At 46.9% G+C, this 24,762-nt stretch overlaps 2 protein-coding genes across 2 annotated transcripts in view; both read left to right on the top strand.

Moving 5' to 3' along the window:
• LOC118216845 (serine/threonine-protein kinase LMTK2-like) overlaps positions 1 to 11,513 on the top strand; it is a 37,256-nt gene extending 25,743 nt beyond the window's left edge. Inside the window, exons 8-14 of the mRNA XM_035398409.1 lie at positions 1,488 to 1,572; positions 2,516 to 2,646; positions 3,061 to 3,210; positions 3,694 to 6,955; positions 7,275 to 7,407; positions 7,521 to 7,769; positions 8,095 to 11,513. Coding sequence (XP_035254300.1) covers positions 1,488 to 1,572; positions 2,516 to 2,646; positions 3,061 to 3,210; positions 3,694 to 6,955; positions 7,275 to 7,407; positions 7,521 to 7,769; positions 8,095 to 8,120 — 4,036 coding nt within the window. The 3' untranslated portion in view covers positions 8,121 to 11,513. The remainder of the gene's footprint in view (positions 1 to 1,487; positions 1,573 to 2,515; positions 2,647 to 3,060; positions 3,211 to 3,693; positions 6,956 to 7,274; positions 7,408 to 7,520; positions 7,770 to 8,094) is intronic.
• A 5,898-nt stretch (positions 11,514 to 17,411) lies between these two features.
• On the top strand, positions 17,412 to 22,208 carry bri3 (brain protein I3). The gene is made up of 3 exons (XM_035399168.1): positions 17,412 to 17,935; positions 19,205 to 19,307; positions 20,448 to 22,208. The coding sequence occupies exons 1-3, from the start codon at positions 17,797 to 17,799 to the stop codon at positions 20,578 to 20,580; spliced, it is 375 nt and encodes a 124-aa protein (XP_035255059.1). The 5' UTR covers positions 17,412 to 17,796; the 3' UTR covers positions 20,581 to 22,208.
• The last annotated feature ends 2,554 nt before the right edge of the window (positions 22,209 to 24,762 follow it).

Genomic DNA, 24,762 nt, shown 5'->3' with positions numbered 1-24,762 from the left:
AAGAAGAAACGTGAAGCGGTGGGCCGCACAAGCTCAGAGAACGGGGCCTCCTGAGTACTGAAGCGCATGGCGTGAAAAAATGATCTGTCCTCAGTTGCAACACTCACTACCAGGCAGAGTCCCAAACTGCCTCTGCAAGCAACGTCAGCACAAGAACTGTTTGTCGGGAGATTCATGAAATGGGTTTCCATGGCCGAGCTGCCCCACACAGGCCTAACGTTGCCATGTGCAATGCCAAGCATCGGCTGGAGTGGTGTAAAGCACACCGCCATTGGACTCTGGAGCAGTGGAAACGTGTTCTCTGGAGTGATGAATCACACTTCACTATCTGGGAGTCTGACAGACAAATCTGAGTTTGGCAAATGCCAGGAGAACGCTACCTGCCAGAATGCAGAGTGGCAACTGTAAAGTTTGGTGGAGGAGGAATAATGGTCTGGGGCTGTTTGTTATTGTTTGGGCTAGGCCCCTTAGTTCCAGTGCTAGAGTGAGCAGTGCTTTCTCACCTTTATGGTGGCTGGTTCATTTGGCAGTAGGGGTGCAGCCCTGGTGCCCATGAGGGAAATCCTAAATCAGATTGGCTCCTGCTAAAATTTGCTTCAGTTAACAAAATAATGAGTAAAACTGAAGCTGTTTGAGTTTGCCTTGCGGTGCTCTCTGCCAGGAAGATGGTAGTAATGTCAGAAAATTATGTTCTGCTGTTCTGTTCTGCTTGCCACCACTGGAGGGCAGTGCAGAGCCAACCTCAAGAAGGGCTTGTACACACTCCCTTTGGTCTCTGTACCCCACTGGAGAATTAAAACAGGCTTCCATAGCATGACAGGAGATATACAGTGTACAGTAAAATTAAATTGAAAGGTATAAGACCCTTCATAAAAATAAAATGACTGAGATATCTCTCCTCTTCTCTATTAGTCTTGCTCTGTCTGTTTACTAGACCAGCAGAATGTCTATAAAATAATTCTGTCTGTGCCTGAATGAAGGCTGGACTGGATGTATACTGAACAAAGTACACCTGTACCTGCCCCAGCCCTGGGGTCCATTCCTTTCTAATTAATCAGTTAAGGGGAAGAAAAGGGCTGGGTGCTCTCTGCATTAAAAATCTGACCAAATGGTCCAATATATATATTTATTAGTGTAAGATAACATTTGCTCTTGTCTTGTCTAGCATGTTTCACACAGTGTTTTTGCACTGTGTTTGATGTATTCTAAAATAGACATTTTTTTCTTGGCCATTTTGTGCGATTATTCATGCAGGTACGTTTGTTCAGGTTGTTTTAAATACCGGTGTGTTTGTTCAGGTTGTGTTAAATTCAGGGGTGTTTGTTCAGGTTGTGTTAAATTCAGGGGTGTTTGTTCAGGTTGTGTTAAATTCAGGGGTGTTTGTTCAGGTTGTGTTAAATTCAGGGGTGTTTGTTCAGGGGTTTTTGAATGCAGGTGAATCTGCTCAGGGAAAGTTGACCCCAGCTGTCTCTTTTCCCTTGCTCCAGTGACCTGGCTCTGCGGAACTGCTTCCTGACCTCTGACCTGACCGTTAAAGTCGGCGACTACGGGACTGGCCCGTCTCGGTACAAGGTGGGCCCCTTTTCTGATCCCGTCCTATTAAGGCATTAGGTCCCCTGAATGTGGGTGGGCCTCAGGGTCTGGCATCCAATCCGGATTGTGCCAGAGGATGCCAGCTTTGCCACACCAGTCAGTGGTAACTTGAACAGGCCCGTGTGATATCATGACATCATAAGTACAGTCTCAAACATAATCATATTTCTGTTAGCCCCCACCCCCTCCCACCTTTTTTTTTTGAATGGGTGCGACATCCGTCAAGTTGGTTGTCCAGGGCGGGTTATGTTCAGCTGTTGACCTCTGACCCTAGAGCCCAGCCCAGAGCAAAAGCCTTACCAGCGCGTAATTTAACGCCAGGCATATGTCCTGGCCAGAACAGGGTGTTACCGCGGAGACACCATTCGCCGAATTCTCAATGAAACAAGCTGTCACAATTCGGCACTCAGTGTTCCTGCCATTCGAGGAGACTTAGGGACTAAAGCAGGGGTGCACAACTCCGGGCCTGGGGGGCCGGTGTGCATGCTGGTTTTTGTTCCAACCAATCACCTTAGTTTTAGTTTTTTGACAGCTCTATTAACTAGGCTGGTTAACTCCTGGACTTGAGCACAGTACACTCTTTAGGATACACTTGCAGTGTGCAGCTGTAGCTGGTGCTTATGCAATTTCTCAGATCAAGATATGATTGAGCTAATTGAATAATTAAGAAGAGAAGTTGGCACAAAATCCTGAAACGGATCGGCCCTTGTTGTGCACCCCTGGACTAAAGCCTCCCAAATTGGCAGGAACAGACAGGGCCAGAGTTTCCAAAGGCAAAGGAAACTTGCCGAAAGCATTCACAATTCATTTATTAGCTGCCAGACATTGCCTTATTGTGTGTGTGTGCTCATGTACACATCTGTCCCTCTGTATGCATGTGTGACACGTGCCTTCCGTGCTGTGACACTGTCTTCCGTCTCAGGATGATTACATCACCACGGAGGCGGAGCCGATGGTGCCTCTGCGCTGGACGGCTCCTGAGCTGCTTAGTGAGCTGCACGGGGGCGTGGGGGGCGTGGTCATGGAAGAACAGACCAAGCCCGGCAACGTGTGGTAGGTTTCCCTGCGCCTGACGCTGAGGCTGGAACAGTGCACGGCGATCCAGTAGGTGTCAGGCTCGAGTCCCAGGAAGGGACGTCACTATTAGGTGCTTTGAGGAGGAGGGCATGCCCAAACTGAGGGGAGTGCAGCATTTAAATGGACCAAAAATACAATTGGGCATTCCAAACATTTCTTTTGTCAAGTTGTATTCATAGGTCCATCCCATTCAAAACTATGTTGGGATGTTTGGGATAAAAATTGGATGTAAAAAAACTAGTAATAAGAGAGGTAAAACTGTGTGTGTGCGTGTGTGTATGCGTGCGTGTATGTGTGTGCGTGTGTGTGCGTGCCTGTGCGTGCCTGTGCGTGTGCATATGCACATGCTATAACACAGTGGTAATCCAGTGTGCCCTGGTGTGTGTGCAGGGCCCTGGGGGTGACGCTGTGGGAGCTCTTAGAGAGTGCAGCCCAGCCGTACTCCCAGCTGTCGGACCAGGAGGTTCTGACCCACGTTATTAAAGAGCAGCACGTCAGACTGTCCAAACCGCAGCTGGACCTGCCTTATGCTGACCGATGGTGAGCCCACATCCATCTGCATTACTGTCTGTCTGTCTTCACTCTGTGTACACTTAACAGTGTGTGTGTGTGTATGCTGCAGGTAGAAGGCACAGTGTGTTGTGTGTGTAGCTGAAAGGTGTGTGTGTGTGCTGCACGTGTAAGGCGCAGTGTGTGTAGCGTGTGTGTAACTGTGTGTGTGTGTGTGTGTGTGTCTGTGCTGCAGGTATAAGGCACAGTGTATGTAGCATGTGTGTAAATGTGTGTGTGTGCTGCAGGTATAAGGCACAGTGTGTGTAGCGTGTGTGTAACTGTGTGTGTTTGTGCTGCAGGTATAAGGCACAGTGTGTGTAGCGTGTGTGTAACTGTGTGTGTGTGTGTGTGTGTGCTGCAGGTATAAGGCACAGTGTGTGTAGCGTGTGTGTAACTGTGTGTGTTTGTGCTGCAGGTATAAGGCACAGTGTGTGTAGCGTGTGTGTAACTGTGTGTGTGTGTGTGCTGCAGGTACGAGGCTCTGCAGTTCTGCTGGCTGCCACAGGATAAGCGCGCCACAGCGGAGGAGGTGCACAGGCTCCTGACGTACCTGCGCATGCAGGGCCAGCGGCAGGCCGAGGAGGACTTCCAGCAGCGCTGGGACGCCCTGCGGCCCCGCCCCGCCCAGGGCCACGCCTCCTTCCCCATCCTGGACCGCTTCAGCGAGCCGGACGAGCTGCTGACCGTCACCGAGACCAGCCGCGGCCTCAGCTTCGAGTACGTGTGGGAGGCGGCCCGGCACGACCCCGCCACCCTCAACCACCACAGCGTGTTCTTCCCCGCCGCGTGCTACGAGGCCCCGCCCCCGGCCGAGCCCGCCCACGGGGCGCTGTCCGTCTTCGACGCCCACCAGGCGGGCTCCGGGAAGGAGTACTACATCCAGCTAGAGGAGCAGGAGCCGGGTGCCGGGGAGGGCGACCCCCAAAGCGGCCAGGCAGGAGGGGGACCCCTGCAGCAGAACGTGATCCTGCAGGACACCGGTCTGGACGAGTCGGGGACGGACCCTGACTTCTTCCACCGCAGCCTGGACTCCAGGGACTCCAACCCGGCCAGTCAGCCGGAGAGCCCGTACCGCGCCCACATCTTCAGCGATAGTGGTGGTTCCGCCCCGGACCGCCCCTGGGCGAGCGGCCTGCTGGAGCTGCCCGAGTTCAGCACCGGCAGTCTCCAGAGGGGGGCGCCACTAGCGGAGGCTGGGATGGGGAACAGCTCATCTTTCGGGGGTGTTATGGATCTGAGGCTCTTAGGGGAAGCTGAGGGACAGGACACGGCCGGAGGACATCTCCTAGACTTGCCGAATCTGTCTGATGACTTCCTGTTCCCTCAGGCGGGGAATCTGGCGAGGGAAGGTGGGAATTGGGGTCCGCGGAAGGACGCCCCGGTGGCTGATTCGGACTGCGTTTCCGACCCCGACCTCAGGGTCATTTCCATGGAGTACTCTGAGGTCGCGACCTCTGACGAGGTGGAGTCCGCCTCCGACCCCGCCCTCGCCAGGGTAGAGCCTCCGAACTTCCCGACGCCGCTCCTGCTGCCTTCGATGAAGATCGAAACCCTGGTGCCTTCAGGAATGCCAGACGCTGGGGGAGATAATCCCAGCAGCCTCTTCTCCAATAGAACCTCCTCCCCAGACGTGGAATGCACTCTGCTGAGCTCCTCTGAACCCGGGACCGACCTGGTCCTCCACCCTACCTCCCAGCACCTGGAGGACACTGCCTGGCCAGTCAGTAACCATCAGCCCCCACTGCTGAGCCCATGTGCTAACACAGACACTTTGTGCGATGATGCCAAAAATCTGGATGATTGGTCTGTGGTGACACAACGCCCAACAGAGCAGTGTAGCCTCTCCCCTCCTTCCGCTCATGCCAGTGAAGCCTCTTCAGATGTTGACCATGCCCTCGTGGATGAGACCATTTCAGATTGTGGCCTTACAGATAGAATTGCTTCAGATCAGATTGCAGATGACTCCTCTTTGGAACACAGCCTCGTGGATAAGAACGTTGCGGACCTGATGGGTTCTGTGCATGAGACCGCTTCAGACTGTGGCCTTACGGATGGAATTGCTTCAGATCAGATTGATCTTGCGGATGGCTCCGCTTTGGAACACAGCCTCGTGGATAAGAACGTTGCAGACCTGATGGGTTCTGTGCATGAGACCGCTTCAGACTGTGGCCTTATGGACGGAACTCTCTCAGACCCGTCAGGTATTAGGGATGGAACTGGTTCAGGCAGTGGCCTTATGGATGAGGCCATTTCAGACCATGTCCTTACCAGTGAATCTGATTTGGATCTCATGGATGAGCCTGCTTCGAACCAGATGGGTCTTAGGGAGGAGGCTTCTTCAGATCATGGCCCTACAGACAGAACCGTTTCAGACCAGGGTCTTAAGGATGAGAATGATACAGGTCAGAGGAGCCTTGTGGATGACAGCACTTCAGACTCTAGTCTTAGAGAAGAGTTCCTCAGCATAGACCTGGTGGGACTTTCAGTTACAGACTCCAAGCTGCAGGAAGCCACTGATGGTGAGCACCCTTCCAGTCTCCCTGAAGACCCTCCCACTCAGGACAGAACCCCCCCGGCATTGATTCCCGACCCCCTCCTGGAGCAGACAGGCCAGGAGGCCCTCCCTGATGACCGTGGCTTGGCTTCGGCGACAAAGGTAGAGGGTTCGGTCGAGACGCCAGACTCCGTGGAATCCCTGAACGTTCACCATCTCCAACCACCCAGTCGAACCACTGACAGCGGCTACGACACCGAGAACCTGGAGTCGCCTGAGTGGGGCTCCCAGCCTGTTGACCAAGAGGAAGCTGGGCCAGAGAGTGTGGAGCCGTCGCCAGTCGCCCCAGGGGTCATTGTGCTGGAGGCAGAGAGTACTTTGGACGCAGAGGAGGGCATGTCCACTTCTAGCCCTGCTCCCATGGAAGAGCCCCTTGCCCTCGGAAATCAGAGCCATCGGGACTCCGCCTACTTCTCCGACAATGAGTCAGAGCCAGAGAAGAGGCTGGAGGAGAACGGCACAGGCGACCCCACTGGCAGCATGCCCTGGCAAATGGACGATTCGAGGCCCAGTGGCGAAACTAGCGACATCCTGGCACCCAGCAAGGTAGGGGAGGACAACACGGGGTGCCCAGAGCCCCAAGGCGAGGTCCCACTGGAGCCCGATAAACCCTGCAGCTGGAACAGCGTTCCTGAGCTGGTGCTCACCCCAGCAGACTCTGCCCAGGGAGGGGCGGGTTCCGTCAGCAGCTGTGAGGAGACAGGAGAGCAGTCCAAGCTCGGGGGCGGGGAGGAGCCCCATCCAGCCGGACGTGCTGGGCCTCCCTCCCCCTCTCTGCCAGAGGCCCACGAGGGCGCCTTTCACGCCAAGCTCGTCCGCACGCACGCAGGGGCGGGGCCGGGGCCCAGACTCAGGGAGCGGGACGCGGAGGGGCGGTACCTGGTCGCCGGGGGCGACGGGGGCGAGGACGGTTCGGAGGCAGACGAGGAGGACGAGAACAGCGAGGATTCGGACGATGAGGACATGCAGGCATACCGCCTGCACAGCTCTGCCTCTGACAGCGACGACGAGCCCCTGCCGCCCGCCCCCGTGGTCATCATGGACACCAGCCACGCCCACAGCCTCAGGAGCCTGCTGAAAGCTGCTACCCCTTCGTCAGCGGCTGCCGATGCCCACTCTCTGCCCAGGAAGAAAGCAGTCTCCTTCTTTGATGATGTCACCCTGTACCTCTTTGACCAGGTACTGTTGTGTTTTCACTGTCTTTGGAGCCTATAGGAGACAATAGGGCAGCACAATTAACCATTATCAATCATTCCACAATTCATGAAAAGTGATCAGCTGCAATATTGACGCAATGTGAGAATGCCTGCCCTGTAAAACTTGTAATACTTGTAAAAACAAGTTCTCCATTATACTGGGGGTGGGATCCGAAATTTCTTATTTGGGCTGTAGAAACATAAAAATCAATACAATGGAAGACGGGTGGATGGGTATGTAGATGGACAGACGGGAAGTGTGTGGCTGAGCTGTGTCTCTCTCTCTGTCTCTCTCTCTGCAGGAGATTCCCACTAAAGACCTGGGTGACCACTTCTCTGAATCCTCCAGTCAGGTGTCGGAGTTCGCTAGCCCAGCCCCCCCCTCCAGCCTCTTGAACAGACTCACCAACTCAGAGAGCTCCACCGATGAAGAGGGTACACGGCACTCCTGTATTTATTTCCCTTCAGTTAAATCCAGAGTGTCTCACTGATGAAACTACAAAAATAAAATTGATTAATTGATTGATTGATTGATATATTGATAACAGGTGGCACGTTCGAGTGGGATGACGACTTCCCATCCCCAGAATCTTCCTTCATCTCCAAGGCAACTGGAGATGTAGACAAGTCGAAGGCGCCTCCTGCTGTGGCCTCGCAGTACTTCTCCCCGCCCCCTCCAGAACACACCCCTGAGCCGAGCTGGCCACGCCCTTCCACCTTTTCCCGCTTCTCCATCTCCCCAGCCAGCATTGCCAACTTCTCCCTCACTCACCTGACTGACTCTGACATGGAACAAGGCAAGTACGCGCACACACACACACACACACACAATCTCAACAACTTACAGTAAATATGGAGTAAGGCAAGCACTCACAAACATACACACGCACAATCTCATGACCTCCAACATGGGACAAGACATGCACGAAACACATATACACACTAGTATGCGTGTATGGACATGCATGCGCACACACACACACACACACACATACACATACCCCACGTAAAAGATCCATCACATTGTACTCATGATAACAGCTGAATGCAAAGCTGTGTAATGATGGCGGTGATGCAGAGTCAAGTGTGCTCATTGCCTCCTTCCTGTCCTTTTGTCTCCAGGGAGCAGTGACGGGGAGAAGGAGTAGCACGTGAGGAAAGTATGTCCTGCAGAGGAGGCGGGCCATCAGGCCGGTACCTAGTTCTGATGACCAGGGGCCTTTTCCCCACGGCCTGCCAGGATGAGTACATCACCATTATGATGGCGGTAGCCAAGCGGACATGGAGGGACCAGCCCCTCTTTGCATAAACTCCGCCCACCTGCCCACACCCAGGCCAATGAGCCAAACCTGGGCTGGGACAATCAAAACTTTCAAAAGAAATATACAGATATATTTTTTAATGTTTGTTTTTCCTTGGTTTAGAAATCTAAAACCTTGCAAGAGGATGTTCTGGCATGAGACAAAGAAGGTAGGCGTTGCCCGAAGCTAACGTGCTAACGGGCTGCGGCTCATGCCTCAGAAGGACAGAGCAAAGCTTTGGCATCAGTGAACCACATGCATTCACGCCACAAACTGGACTTGAGCACAAGGCTCGAGAATCTTGCAAAGGCGTCTGTCTCTAATCCACTGTATTTTTCTGTAAGAAGTCTTTATTTTTATACACTCAGGAGTTATGAACAAAGGAGAAGTGACTGATTAGTGTTCACCAGAGCATTTCTGGGATTCATCGTCTCTGGGAATGGAGAAATGATTCTCACACACTGCTGTAACTTACAGACTAGTTTCTCCCAGCAACTTGTCCTCAACCGTCAACTTCACCCACAGAGATGGGAAGATTGGCAAGCAGCTGCTGGACTGGTGAAGAAGATTGTGTTTGCACACAAGCCAGTTTCAAACCCAAGCTGTAACCTTTCGACCCAGGCAAATTAGCCTGCCGCAAAGCATTATGAGACATCTGTGACAAAACAGTCAGAGTCTGGGCTGCAGCAGTGGTGTTCACTCTTGCATTTGGTGAGCCACAGAGTCTGTTGGCTTTGGTTTTCACCATAGCCAGCAACCAGTTCAGAGCCGCAGAGCCAGTTGAGGTAGTGTTCACAGTTGTGTGAAAAACCTCTGAAGCAATTCAGTGCTGCCCTGTGCACTCTGTGGCTGTCTAATGCTGGGCAAGAGTGAATACTACTGTAATATTGGAACAACCTTCTTACCACATCCCATCACAGAGAATTATGGGATATCTGTGTGGAGTGTGTCACATGACCTCAGGATCCACATCAGTAGATGCAGTGCAGTGTGTTGTGTGGAAAATGAATCAAGCAGTTCTTGATTTCCCGAGTGGATTGTCTAAAGTATTTTTAAGAGTAAGATAGCAACCAGCTGCTTTTGGGAAAAGCAGAAACCCTTCAGTGCCCTGTGAAAATGCTAAAATGGAAATGAATCATGAGCATGTCTGAAATCAATGTGACTGATCTAAAATGGCAAAATACAGAGCTGCATATAATGGAAATATGTATCAGTTATTGCCAGTTTATTGTGTACATATTTTAATACACATAAAATTTATGTAACAGTGCCCATGCATTTGTAATGTATATACTCTCCATGTGAAAGTACACATGAAAGTGGCAGTAAGTGATTTTTTTATATACACTGTAGATTTTAGTGTGTTAAAACAAATCTCTTGAATCTTTGAATCTTGATTCAATGATTTGAATCTGGATCTTTATATTTTTTCAGTGAAATTGAAACTCGACCTGTGCAATGATCGTATTGCACAAAACCACCATGTTCCTCACCATCTCATTGGCTGGGTGCCATGTGAAGGGAACCAATCTGCTGTAAGCATCAACATATGATTTGTCGCATAGCCTGAGAAGCGATGAGGGGATATAGATAGCATGGTTGGCTACAGATTGTGATTTCAAGAGATTTACTGTTTTTATTTTGTATGAATGAAGGATTTATAGCGAAGCAAAACCAAGAAGAAAAAAAAAAAAAGTAAAAGCCACCCAGTCGCACATCCTGACCTCACCCGTTTCCTCCCTGTTCATCATGCTGCTTGCTGATTGGCCGCTGTTCACGATGAGACACAGGAAGAAAGGGGTTTCTTAGAAAAGCCGGAATGTAATACGAGCAGATGCGGTGTACAGAGCTCTGGTGCAAAGGAGAGTTTATTTGGTTTGATTTGTTTTTTTTTTTTTTTTTTTTGTGCTGGTGCGTAAGGCGCTTCAGTGGAAACGTAGCCGTGCCTGAACATTCATATTCACACGTGGTGCCGTGCCTGAACATTCGTATTCACACGTGGTGCCGTGCAGGCATCTTAGCGTCTGTGAAATCACAACATGCTGCTATAGCCTCACTGGAACGGTGGAAACCCAGGAGAGCCTCAGAGGCCGTTTTTTATTTGTTCGCTGCCTGCCGTCCCCTCCCAATAGCCCCGCCCCCTGCCCTGCTCTCCGATATCATTGAAGACTCAAGTGTGGATGTGCGGTGGGATTTGAGGGGCTGCAGGGCAGAGGGGTGACCTCACTGTGTCTCTTTCTTAGTCTCTAAATTCACTGTGTGGACTAAGCTGGGGTGGGGGTCATGGGTCACTGATATTCTGAGTGAGTCGCTGCACTGCGTTTCAGAAGCACAGACTGAGGGTCCGCAAATTGAGCTTGTCAGAATCTCAATACGTGTTTGCATACTAGACATTGACAAGTTCAGTTCGATGCCTGTTTAATTACACAAGTGTAAATATATTACATGCACATCTATGCGTACCGTATGTGCATATATAAAATATCCATATATGTACGTGCATGTATATTGCTGAAGCTCTGGTCAAATTGATCAGAGTCAGTAACGCTCGATTGGTCAGACTCAGTAACGCTTGATTGCTCAGACTCAGTAACGCTTGATTGGTCAGACTCAGTAACGCTTGATTGGTCAGACTCAGTAACGTGCAGTCGGTTAGAGCCAGTCATTTGTGGTTGACTCACAGAGGAATCCCAAAGATTACAAAGTGATGAGCACTTAACGTGCCCCATTGTCAGATTTGTAGCTAATATATGCCAGTCACTGTATTTGAAGAAAGGTAAATCTTTGTACCAACAACCTGTGCTAAAGTCAAACTTGAATTGTCACTGAATGAAATTCTATGATTTTACTTTTTCAGCATTTGCTTAATATTGCACATTTGGGAAGTGTAACTTAATGTCAAATTGTATTGGCGTATATAAATGTTTAATTTTGGTCTGTAAACAGGGAAATTCTGTAATCAAGTCTTAAGTATGACATTTCAATTTGTAATGTAATTTAAATTACATTGACTGAACTTATGGAGTTAAAGAAACGCATAAGCAATTAAATTCTAAATACAAGAAGAAATGAAACTATGCAGGTCATCCTGCTCTTAATACCTTCATGTAAAATATAAAATATAATATTTTTACTTGATATCAATGATCATGCATAATGCAATTGAATTGTTTATAATTAAAATATACTGTTTATTTAACATTGAGAATAAATTAAAATGTACTTCTATGTTATTTCTTACCCTGTCTTTTCCAGTAGTATGCTTCCAAGTTTCTTCTGTAACATAAACCATAGAATGTTCACTCTATCCTGACCTCTCAGAAATTCAGTTTATTAGTGGATGGGGCTCTGGTCCAGTATCGTAGTCCAGGGTGCCCCCTGGGATTCTGGGCCCCATGATTTCACAGTGGGCCCCCCAATCCAGGCCACCCTGACCCTGCACAATTACAGCACCCCCCCCCCCCCCCCCCCCCCCCTCCCACATATGGCACCCCTGGACTTGTCTCCCCCCACAACCTGTTTCCTCAAGCTGCACATGAAATGTCTTCCACTGCCTCATGTCTGTGTAAGCTTAGCTTGTGGACTGCGGAGTTTAAAGCAGCAGTGGTTCGATGTCACGTTTTAGGGCAGAGCATGTGCGAGTGTGCACTCCCCACAGAGAAATGAGTGTGGGTGTTCAATAAAATTGGGAGAAGGGGGAGGTGGGGGCATATAAAAAGTACAATAGGCTTTAGTTTAAAATACAATGGCCTTTAACCAGGGCCCACCAGCCTGGGTTCGGGGGCCTCTGCCAAACTGGCTTCAGGTTTTCACACACCAACGCATCTGTGCACGTTACTTTCTACTCGGATCGACGACACCAGCGCTGACTGTGCCCCACAATGTCATATGGGTGAAGTACGAATGATCGGCAACACCAATTAAAATGACTTATAATCAGCCAGTATCAAATTGAGTTTTTTTGTAAGGATAGATAAATAAACTTCACCCGTCCTTACAAGTGTGTGATGTCAGAACACGAGAGAATTCATGTGGTATTTAAGTTATAAGTAAACGCGTTTCCAGTTGAAATGTAAACTGTGTATTCAGCGTTACAAGGAGTGCAACTGATTGCAAAATGAAGTCGACAGATATAGTCAAATACTTCTAAAATAATTTTGTTGAAATCAATACATTGAATAGCCTACATGCGCGCGACTGCAGGAGATTGATTGCAATTGTAAGCACACACGCACATACACGAACACTGCTAATGCGTACACCGACTGGATGTGATGCCTCGCGCAGCCATAATTAGATGATGTGAGTCCGATATGGTAATCTTAAATTCTGGACATTGGTACTGTATATATAAGGCTGGGCCGGCCACTGCTGGCATGGACCGGTCGGTCAGCGCGCGGCTAAGGCTCGTGTTTCAGCTTGCGCGGGGCTGACAGGGCGTGGAGGGAGTTTGCAGCGCTTGCAAACTCGGGCTTGAGAATGAGCAAGTGTAGCCCTTCAGAAATACACACCCAGAGTAATGTGATTCTGCCTGCCCCGCGCATGCCAGCAAAGGGGTGGTAACTGTAGGACAGGGAGGGGGCGAGAGTACCAGAAAAAAGTTAAGTTACCGAAAGGCGTATAGCATATCGGTATGCGGAGCGCTGGATAGATCTAATGATGTTTTATGTTCTAATATGCGCGCAGCAACGGCAGAGTATGTGAACTAGTATGCGTTCGGTGTTTTATGCTTTCTTCCAAACATTCCCTTCCCTCGCTTGAAGAGGTGAATCTTCAAAAATACTGGGATGAAATACAGAAGCTACACGGAGTGGTGTTAGGTTCCAATTTATGAAAGTGGAGGGAGCAATTATATTCCCCTGAGGGCTGTTCAGTTCCGCTTTGGTTTGATCCTCATCTATCCAGTGCACCTGTTAAGTTCACTTGTTCTACGTCACAAACCTCGTCACAACACGCGAGGGAGGAGGGCAAGGGACGGGAATGTGGATCCGAATGCAACCCTAGTCTGCTAGTGTATCGATTCCCCTGAAGGACGCGTTTTGAATAAGTGTTCTCCAAAAAGAGATGAGAACATGCACGCGAGTGGCCTTGATTGTGTTTTGATATAAGAAAAGAGAGTAATAACTTTATATCTGTGTTACCACACAGACTGATCCATTTAGTAGGCTACCATCAGTTCTGCCATATCCGCATCAAATGAAAAAATACATACTCGGATTTTAAGTTCCCTTTGTTTATTTTTGGCCACCATTCAAAATTGAACGACGTGAGTGAAAACTTAAAGTGGATTCTGTTCTACCCCCTTTCCGTCCTTTCAATGTGATCGCGTTGTTTCCGTTAGGGAAACAAGCTTAAAAGGAAAATGGTTTGAGTACAGCCAAAAACTGTATTAGACTTAACAAGGTTTTCCCCCTTGTTTATCACCCTGTGATATTTGCGCCAGTAGTCATCACAAGCGTTACACCGTGTGGCAATTTTGTAATGACTCGTTTCCACAAGCCTCTGTCTCATTGACAAAACCTGGAGTGGACCCGATGAGCGTACCATGTCGGCAGGATATGAACATGTTTATTTTCTCCTCGTCGGAAAGTAGCCTACGAATACTTTTAATACTTTACAGCAACAAGGGAACTAAGTGTCCTCCTACACTCAGGCGATCCAAGATAAAATATTCTGTTGAATACATTGTTCATAGGATACCTGTTAGATATATCAAACTACGCTGGTTCAGTAAAATGTTCACATGAAAGAAAGGCACTGAGAGCCTCTCCGGATTAGTGCCTGACAGCGCTAAAGACCTTTTATTTTCCCTTGCTCCACCCTGTGACGGCCCTCATTCAAACACAAATTTTCTCCGGCTGCTTTTCCAGAGTCTTACCTGACCAGTATTTCTCAGACAGGAATGGGTTTAAGATAATATGAATCAGTGAGTGACTGCTTGAGTGGTGGGTGGGAGTGAGTGAATAAGTGAGAGTGTGTGTATATTTGAATGAGTGAGTCGTGTGAGAGCGAGATTGTGGAAACACCTGTGCCGACATCCCATAATTGCCCACAACTCTGTTGCATGCTAGACTTGGGGTCAAGTGTATGAGCGCACCCCAATAAAAGCGTTTTGCTTTCTACTGGATCTGTATGACAGCTGCTGACTGAATAGCCTTTTGGAAACAGCAAACTGTAGTTGAAATCTGGCAGAACAGCACAGAATGAGTCAAAAAAAGATTCTGTGCTTGTGAATCAGACCTCAAACAGTCTCTAATGTAGTGCTGTACTGACATCTGGTGGTCAAACAGCAATTATTCAAAATCCACGCAGGCTGACTGACTACTACTAACAAACTACTGCTAGTGATACTGATAATTATAAATAATAGCAATGTGAGCACATTTCAGAATTTTAAAGCCTGTTAGAGTGAGGGAGTGTACACTCACTGCAACCATCACAAATGTGTTGCCCCAAATATAAATAAGATACAAATTTACTTGTATAAATAGCAGTCATTTGAGCAGTGAGTAAATACTAGTTAGTACCTTATAACCTTGATTTTTCTCTCTTCTCCAAGTCTGGAACACAAAATCCTATTTTTAGGCTCATTCCGGCAGTTTGGAAAGTGCAGACCAGCATACTTGTCCTATAAAATAATGTGCTGCAAAGCCAGTGCTTATTTTCTCACTGCTGTCCCCAGGCTCAGCTGCCCAGTCACTGTGCTAGAGGAGTGTACGTCATGTGCAGCTGGCCCATGCAGACTAATTTCTAATTAATCAGGCGTAAGGAGGTGGGAATGGGAGTGGAGCCAAGATGCAGTTGGAAGTGGTGGGTCTTCGGATGACAAAGTTCAGGACCACCTGACTGCCCAGAAACTGATAATGTTCCCTGTGTGTGTTTGTGCAGACCTTTTGGTGTAAAGTACAAAGAGATTCAAGTATATCTCAGCTAAATAGAGTATCTTTGGCTTATCCTGAAAGTCTGGAGCCATGACTCTCTCACTTTATGTCCCTGTCAAGAGGGTAGGGCTTCAAAGGTTTGAAGTTTAAGACAAGTGAGTGATTTGACCCTGCCAACCCTTTAGAAGCAGGACTCCACTTGATCACAGCTTGTTGAAGGTAGCTATTACTGAATTAACAGAATTAATTGTCAAAGGCAGCTGGGGCCTGTCAGAACAGGATGAATGACTGAGGATTACCTTATGCCTAAGCAATGTTTTCCATGCTGTAATTCAGTGTCAGTTTAATAAAAAGGGAAAACCAAGTGATTATATGCAGCAGAATGTCTCCAGAATGTACTTTATCTATTATTGCCTCATTTTGAAAAAGTTGAGAGAGAGCGAGAGAGAGAAAGAGGGGTGGGGGGGGGGGGGGGGGATCTTACACGAAGCTTGCTGTAAAGCAGTCATTTTAGATCATTTACTAGTATCCAAATGTCCTGAGTACGGGCCTTGCCTGGTTACAATAATAATAATAATAATAATAATAATAATAATAATAATAATAATAATAATAATAATAATAATAATAATAGCAGCAGCAGTAGTAGCAGTGGTAGCAGTAGCAGTGTAGTAGTATCAGCAGCAATAGTAACAGTAGTAGCAGCTGCTGCCTACAGGGCACAATTGGACCACCATAACTCTAATCCATCTTCTCCTTCTGGCTCTCCCCTCCCTGAATGGTCACTCCTACCAGTCATAATTCCTGTCTGTACTGGCCCCACGAAGTTGGAACTTCAATGGCAATCGAAAGCCTGGATTCAAGACTAGACACTGAAAGCTCTCTTATATCTGTGTTAAGGAAGCAACACACCAGAAAAATTAGAAACACCTGTGATGTAATTTGTCCCATTTGGCACCCTGAAATGAAGGGGCTATGTATAAAAGTGCTATAATTTAAACATGGTGAAACCAAAATGTATAAAATATACCCTTTAATCAAAGCTGAGCACTTTAACCACATGTGAATTGTTTGATTACAAATCTAAAATTGTGGTATACAGAGCCAAATCAAGCAAAAATATGTCTTTGTCCCAAACAGTATGGAGCTTACAGTATGTCAGTTATGTGTAAACTAGCCAGCCACTGTATGAAGTACACATATCTAGTACCGGACAGGACACCAATTTGCCTCCAGAACAGCCTGAATTCTTTGTGGCATGGATCCAACAAGGTGCAAGAAACATTCCTGAATGAATTTGGTCCAAGCTGATTAGATATCATTATGCAGTTCATGCAGATTCTTCAGCCACACATTCATGCTGCGAACCTCCCGTTAAACCTCATTCCTAAGGTGCTCTATTGGATTAAGATCTGCAGACTGTGGAGTAAGGCCCTTAGACCAGTGGAGTACACTGAAGTCACCGTCATGTTTGTGGAATCAGCTTAAGATGATGTGTGTTTCGTAACATGGCGCATTATCCTGTTAGAATCATCCATTTGTAAAAGGGCAGACTGGCCATTAAGGGATGTACATGGTCAGCAACCATGCTTACTGTAGGTATGATGTGGCATTCAAATGATGCTCAGTTAGCATTAAGCGGCCCAAAGTGTGCCAAGAAAACATTCCTCACACCATCACACAAACAACAACAGCCTGCACCATTAACACAAGGCAGCATAGATTCAGAAATTCAAGTGGTTTACCCCAAATACTACCCCTACCATCTGCATGACCCAGCAGAAATTGAGCTTAGTCAGACCAGGTGACATTTTTACAATTTTCATTCATTTTTTCATTTTTCCATTCTCCTCTGACCTCTCTCGTAAAGGTGTTTTTGACCACAGAACTGCAGCTCAATGGATGTTTCTTTTTTTGTTTGTTTTATCGCAACATCCTCAGTAAACTTCAGAGATTGTGTGGAAAAATCCCAGGAGGCCAGCTGTTTCTGAAATGCTGGAACCACCTCCTCTGGCACCAGCAATCATAGTAGTGTCAAAGTCGCTTAGATCACGCATCTTGCCCATTCTAATGTTTGGTCGAACAAAAAACTAAACTTGTTCACCATCTCAAAACGCATTATATATTGAGTTGCAGCCATATGATTCGCAGTTAGAAGGAGCGTACTATCTGCCTTAACAAGCTGGTGTAGCTAATAAAGCGGCCAGTGAGTATAATGCGGTCTATAGCTTTAAGAGCCACGTCTCCCTGCAAGAAGCGTCTGACCGTGTCATGTGACCTCCATGTCTCGTGACCCACAAGACGGCAGGGAAGGCAAAATTTGAAGTTTAATACTTACTGCGAAGTTAGTGAGTCGATAACACAGCGACCCGAGGGTGTACACATTTTTGACCGAATTGAGGCCGCTACTCTTTCCCTGCGTTGAACGTAGTGAGGGCGATTTGTGGACTTCGAGACTGGGCGAAAGTTGGCGCTTGAATGAGGGGTGGGCATACTAACTATTCGTCGCATGTTTTAGTTTACATACCTAGCTAGCTAGCTCGTTAATTCATGATCCTCAAGGAAACTTGAGAAATTTTAATCCACGTTTAGAGTGTACTGTAAATTGAAGGACATCACAACCGAAAGGAAGGGGATCAGCAATGGACAACAAGCCACTTCTGCAAGACAGACCTCCCCCATACCACAGCGTGCCCGGGGGTTATGACTACGGCCAGAATTACGGAGCGATACCCCCGAATCCTACACCACAACACCCGCCCCCGCCGTACCACGGACAAGGTAAGTACGGTGATTCTGCAATTCACCTGTGGTGCCATGATTCGAATCATGTTGTTGCCGAACTTCACGCTAAATGCATGTTGCTACCGTTACCTTGTGGTTACATTGATGATACGTTTGCTGATTTGCTAGGTAACGTTAGGTCGACACCTAATCAGATGCTAATATAACGTATCGCAAATTTCAATTCAGCTGAAAAATCCCCAACGTTAGTGTGACCTTTTGCAGCCGTTTGTGTCCGATGAGTTGCGTTAGCTGCAGTAGCTAACCCTGCCTCCGGAATTTTATTGCTACCAGGAGGGGACTTCCTGACCTACAAACTTATTTTATTTTAGAAGGGCCGTAGGGATTCAACCATTTTCGTCTCTATGTGATTTCCCATTATGTGCAATGTTGGCCAGTTTAGCTGGTAACTTATATTAACCCAGTACAGTAGGCAAGGAACATGATTCGCGACGAAGTTAACGTTACAGAATTTATTTTTTTTCCTGATTCGTCGCGAGTTGATGTTGAGCTCAGATACCAGTATAAGAAATGTACGCACATTATGTTTTAACACTCTGACGATGCCTTGTACGATGACGTCTCCTCCTAAACGAATTAATAAAAAATGTCGATGAAACGGGATATTGACATTCAGCACTCATTTCCCAGTGCTGCCGATATGTATACAAAAACATGTTTCACTTTCGTTTCAGCCGTGGCAACACTGCGTCCGGACGGTCTGTCCACCTGTGGGCCGCCCTAGCTCTCAGTCTGTCTGTATCTTTCATGTTTTAATTAAAACCGGCAATTTGAAACCCAGCTTTTGCTACTTTTGTATAGCGACCTTCATTTTCTTAATGCGTACACGCCCGCACCCCACCCGACCCTTCCCTCCCACCCTCCTCCGCGTACACAACACAAGGAATCTTGGCCTGCGAGTCACAAGATTGTTTTCATCATTTGTGCATGTGTGGTATAATACTGCAGAGTCATGGTTTTAAATTATAAAACCTGGTTTCTGGGGGGAAAGGATCTCTTGGAGACTACCCCCCCCCCCCCATTCATAAGTCACTTTATTCGTTTTTTCCCCCTTTAAATACAGCTGCTTTCATTTTATACCTGATCCATCTAAGCAGTTGGATGTTCTTGGGCTCCCTCTCACTAGCATAGCAGTGATAATTACCAGTGAGGGATTTGATCCTAAAGCCTTTGTGAGATAAGTTCCCCAGCCACTGTCAGGGCCTCACTCTTTCTCTCCTTCTCTCTTTTAATCTTTCACTAAAGGATACCCCCCGGTGCCTCCTGTTGCCCAACAGCCAAACTGCACAGGAAGCTACACCATAATCCAGCCCTCCGTGGTGGTAGTGGGGGGGTGTCCGGCCTGCAGGTGAGTGGCATGTACCTTTACGGGGGGGGGGGGGGGGGGGGGGCAGAAGTGCTGCCGGTAAAGTGCCCTTTCTTCATTCAGGCCTAAAATAAAAAAAGAAAAATGTGGTAATGTGGCACTCTTTTAAAGGTGCGTGGAAGTCACTGCTACAGTGCACAAGTGGGACTCTACTGTACACCCGCTGGCCTCTGTTCAGCAGAAACAGTGTGACCCTGTTGCTTCTTAAAAGCCTCCAAGTAGAGTGGGTGTTTGATGTGTTGTAAAATGAGAGATGTTCTATATGGAGTTGACGTTTTGTGACAAATACTTTTCTGTTCTCTGTGGGAAGGAAACGCTTCCTTTTTGGTCATGTGACTGCCTCCAGACAAACCAATAGTTATGCCGAATTAGGCTTCTCAGACAATAACTGCCTGTTTTATATCTGAGTTATGAAGGCTGTGGGAAATTTTTCTCTTATTTTTTTCCTCATTACAGTAATCGTATAATATTCATGCGCTTAGCGGACACCCTTGGACTGCGTGACGTGGACAGTGTGTGTTCTATGTGCTAGCTGTTTATAGAGCAACTGCTTTTAAAATTTTTTTTGGAGAAGTAAGATCATGTGATGTGTAGTTCTCTTTGGTGTCAATGATCTGCAGAGCTGGATAATTTCATCACACACACACACACACACATCATGACTGATTGTAAAATATATGGCCTATGGACTCGTGGGTATTGGCTAATCTCAGAATGTTGGAAGATGTACCCCACAGCCTTGTGGCTTGGCAGTCATCAGTGAGGCTGGAAGTTTTGGTCCTTCCTGTGGTCTCTAATCCTCCCCCAGGAGACGCACATAAACACAATGCATTTAATGACACAGGAGTCCGGATTAGCATTTAGCCCTCAGTCATTCCCAGGCAGGCAGAACATAGTAGTAATTTCTCTAGTTTTAATTCATTTTTTTTACAATAGAAATTTGGATGCATTTGAGCAGGTTTGTGTGAAATATTTTGATGAGGATGCAGGTTTTTTTTCTTTGGAGACAAAATCCAAAACCTGTTTTGGCCCCTTGGAACCCGGGTTCCCCACATCTGACCTGATCTTAGCTGTTCGCCGGAGGTGCCACGCCCTCACACCTGTGCGTATCTTTTTGGGCAGAGTCGGAGTGCTGGAAGAAGACTTCACCTGCTTGGGGATCCTGTGTGCCATCATCTTTTTCCCCATTGGGATCCTCTGCTGCCTCGCCATGCGCCAGAGGATGTGTCCCAACTGTGGCGCCACCTTTGGGTAGAAGGACCAAACTGCGGCTCACTCAAGGCCCAAATATATTGCTCCTTTTTATTGATTTTTTTCCTTCTCGTTTTAACAGATAATGCCATACTTTTCCCAGAAAAGATGATTTTCTCTTTATAAACGAGGTTATGATGGCTAATATTAGGAAAAAATGAAGAAAAGCAGTATGCATGTGAAAAGGCTTCATTTTTTGTTCACAGACATGGTCAAAAAAAGATCCTCTTTGCTTTCTGTCAAATCCTAGACTTCCTTCCTCCAGTCATCCTTCATTCAGTTATCTCTCTCTTCATTAAAAAGGTGAATAAGAGTAACGTGGTTTAAGCGAGGTTTCTATAAAACTAAACAATCAAAGGGAATAATTTTCAATTGCTACGAATGTGCAGTCTGAAACACTTTTTTGCTTGTCTGCTTTTTTTGGGCAAGATGTTAAGACCTTTTGTTAATTTTCTTGCTGTTGTCTATAAATGAACTGTACTGCTGGCAGACTAGTTTATGTTCTGCTGTGGTTAAATTTCATCTGCTATGAACGGCGCACATAGTGCAGTAAACACAGTGGTTGTCACAACTTAACCAAAGTTGTTCCCCCCCCCCCCACCCTGTGTTCAACGTGTTGGGCGTGCCACGTGTCGCCTTGATTGAACCAAGCATCAGCCTGTGCGATTCGAAACCTCCCCAGAGTTCCTCTTGCGGTGAAATTTAGGGCCTACTGTCTTTGTGTTTTTTTTTTTGTTTTTGTTTCATTGTTTTGAATCCCGCCCCTTCCAGGAACAAAAGTAAAAGGCTAGTGTGAAATGACAGTAATTGCCATTATTCATTTTACAATGAACAGCCCTGGGTGGCCTCGAATGCCTTGTTTTGTCCACGTAGCACTGAGGTGATCGAGATGTTTGATGACCTAATTGCAATGGAATGCCTTTCTCGGGAGACCAAATCTGGGTTTCACAGCGCTGAGGTCTGGTTAATTGTTGGGTCCATTTTTGCACTGCACTGATAATCATTGTTATTGCTGTTGTAATCAGCTGTAAAAAAAAAAAAAAAACAGGCTACCTGCAGTTGTCGGGTAAATGACTCTGACACAGGAGAAAGTTCCGTAAGTGTTTTTTAGGATCGCTTGTGATGACTCATAAAGCCTGTGCGGATGTACAGTCATTTCCTGCCAAGTTCACTTCCAGCCAAGTTCAGATTGGATTTTAGTTTAATGTGTAACTCGTTCTTTTTAGTTTGAATGATCCCAGCTACAGGTCCTGTTCATGGGTGTTTGAGTTCAATGTTCAAAATTTAACAGGGCGGCAAAAATCACGCCAGGTTTCGCATTTTCAATTGGCCGTTCTGTAACGCAGGAGAATGCTACCCAATCACTGGGGGCGAGCGCTACCTGCAGCGCCTCAGCAGTCACTAATGAAAGGCAATCTGTTGATTGGTCAGTCAGTGGAGGGCGTGTTTCCCTGTGATCCTCTGTCTCCTCTGTGAGAGCGCTTAAAAAAAAAAAAACTGTCCGTGTGTCAACGTGTATTTAAAGAGATTTAATGATTTATGCTTTTGCTTTGAAGCAATGCACTCGCCGTTACAATGTAAGTTGACTTTTTATATGAAGGCACTGTAAATAAAATTATGAGCGAAAACTGAGTTGCTTTGGGCTTGAATTTATTTTGCATGCTTTTGGGTTATGGTAAAACACGGTAACACATTTAATATTGGGACCCAAGAACGTCCGTGGCTGACATATCGAGTGCATATCGAGAAATGCAGCCTAAATGTCACATGGCGTAAATGTTGGGGCTGATTAAGGGCAGAAGTTGGCGTGAAAACCGCATGTGGCCCTCACTGCACACCTGTGCTTTAGATCATTGAAAAGGCATTACATTACATTACAGGCATTTAGCAGACGCTCTTATCCAGAGCGACTTACACAACTTTTTACATAGCATTTTACATTGTATCCATTTATACAGCTGGATATATACTGAAGCAATGCAGGTTAAGTACCTTGCTCAAGGGTACAACGGCAGTGTCCTTACCCGGGAATCGAACCTGCGACCTTTCGGTTACAAGCCCAGTTCCTTACCCACTGTGCTACAGCTCGATCCCAGGCTTTAGAACCGGGGTGCACAGCAAGGTCTGATCCGTTTCAGGATTACGTGCCAGCTGCTGCTCTTAATTGTTTAATTGGCTCAATCATATTGTTATCTGACATTTGTATAAACAGCAGCTACCGCCCAGACTGAAAGTGTATCCTAAACATCTCTATATAAACAGGCAATTTTCCTGGTGAAGGATCAGGACAGGGGTGTCCGGTCTTATCCAAAAAGGACGTGATTGGGTGCATGTTTTCCTGACCGGCGCGGAAGCACCTGAGTCCACTAATTAAGGTGTTGATTAAAGACCACGGCAGTGCTGAATCAGGTGTGTATTGCTGGAATGGAAGGAAAGTCTCCACCCACATTGGTCCTTCTCTGATAAGACTGGATGCCCTTTGATTGCGCTCTGACACGGTTTCTATTTTTGGGCTGTGCTGCAGTGTTATTTACTCAACCAGAGGAAGCAGCAAGGTATAAAAATGGGTTCTTTGTAAGCAGCTTGTTTTGCTGCATTCAGTTTGAGGGTTTGTGGCTCTGACTCACCTTGGGAGGGGTGTGATTTTCCCGTCACCCGTCGGCTTTGCTGTTTGATGAACACTCATTCGTGAATCCCCTGGAAGTCCCCTGGACATAAGCCACTGACAGAAGTAGCTGGAACACTGGGAGACACTTCCATCAAATGCTGCTGGAGAGATGGTGCCCCTTTTGAAGGGCCTTGCATGAACTGCGTGGCGGTGGTTGTTTTGCGTTTCGTCTGACCTTAAACGAATGGACTGGTTGCAATGAGCAAACGGAGGGAACCCCCACAGAGCCGGACCCTTGGCAGAGCAGGTGGGTTTTAGGAGGAGGGTGAGGTGAGTCCAATTCACTCTCTCTTATTGGGGTCTCCCCACTGGTGGTTTAACTGTGGTTCACCTGTGTTTACTGTTGCCACATACACCACAAACAAATTAGGCTACGTTAGGCCTTAGCCCTGTCACAGCTGTAGTTACACACACATGCTAGGTTAGGCTTTATCACTTTCACAGCTAGTGCAATGTGGGGGTGGACAGACCTGGAGACTTCGACATGAGATTAAAACTGGATGGTTTTATTACAGGCTCAATTAAAAAAACAAACAAAAACATTCAGTACAGGATATCCTTCAACCTAATGAATAATAACATCAGTACTTTTACACAAGAGGTTCTTTTTTTCCAACAAGAGTTCTAGAATGATCAGATTTTACCATGACAGGAAGAGGAACAGGAGAGGGCCAGGTTGAGCCATGTCCTCACACCAGTGGTGTTCACTCACGCCCTAGCAGACCTCCAGCAGGTTTTCATCACTACTCAGAATCTAGCCAATCAAAGCACTTGATTACACAGCTGACTCTCCTCAGTTGGTCACTAATTTTTAAGATGAGAACAAAGACCAGCTGACGTAAACGCTGCTCCACGCAAACACTCAGCAAGCTCTGATCTGGGAACAGCTGACCGCAAACCTGCCTGACCTCAGACCATAAACACAATAAAACAAGACACTTTTTCAATGCTAATATAAGAAACAAAGAGTTTTATTTTACTGCGGAAATGCTGATGTTTTGGAATTTCTAGTGATTTCCTCCCTCCAAGTGCATTAGAAAATTAAGCCAAGTGAAGCGCTTTTATAAATTAGCCTTCTGATTCCTTTCTTCTTCAGCAGCCTTCCCAAACCAGTGGTCTGAATTATTCAAGGCTGCAGCATTTGGTACCTCCAGAAAAGCCAACACATCTACTGATTTCATTGGTCAACATGGTGGTTTGCATGTGTGAAATCCTTTAGTAAATCTGGCCTTTAGAGTGAATGAGAGGCAGAGAATAAAACAACCAACATCCTCTTCCTGTAAAGGAGTAAATATGATTATAAGGGGAGGAAGTGAGTTGACCTGGGAGATCCTGGATTTTAGGTACACCCTCAAGAATGGAAATGGGATTTTCTTTACTGATATCAGCATACAATATAAATATGTTAAAGGCATATATTTCTACTTCCTGTTATCAAGCTGACATGCATCTACAATAAGTTGAGTATTCTTGAGTATCTTACACGCCCCCCGCCCCCCCCCCTCCTCCCCACCCCCC

This window comes from Anguilla anguilla, chromosome 17 (assembly GCF_013347855.1).
Source record: "Anguilla anguilla isolate fAngAng1 chromosome 17, fAngAng1.pri, whole genome shotgun sequence".
Classification (NCBI taxonomy): Eukaryota; Metazoa; Chordata; class Actinopteri; order Anguilliformes; family Anguillidae; genus Anguilla; species Anguilla anguilla.
Note: the sequence above shows the minus strand (reverse complement) of the source record. Positions and strands in the feature narration are given on the sequence as shown.

Bases quoted from the DNA above. Each gene is read 5' to 3' on its own strand.
- bri3 (XM_035399168.1), top strand. From the start codon at position 17,797: ATGGACAACAAGCCACTTCTGCAAGACAGACCTCCCCCATACCACAGC. The intron at 17,936-19,204 runs GTAAGTACGGTG...CTTTCACTAAAG, and splicing joins CCCGCCGTACCACGGACAAG to GATACCCCCCGGTGCCTCCT. The intron at 19,308-20,447 runs GTGAGTGGCATG...CTTTTTGGGCAG, and splicing joins GGGGGGTGTCCGGCCTGCAG to AGTCGGAGTGCTGGAAGAAG.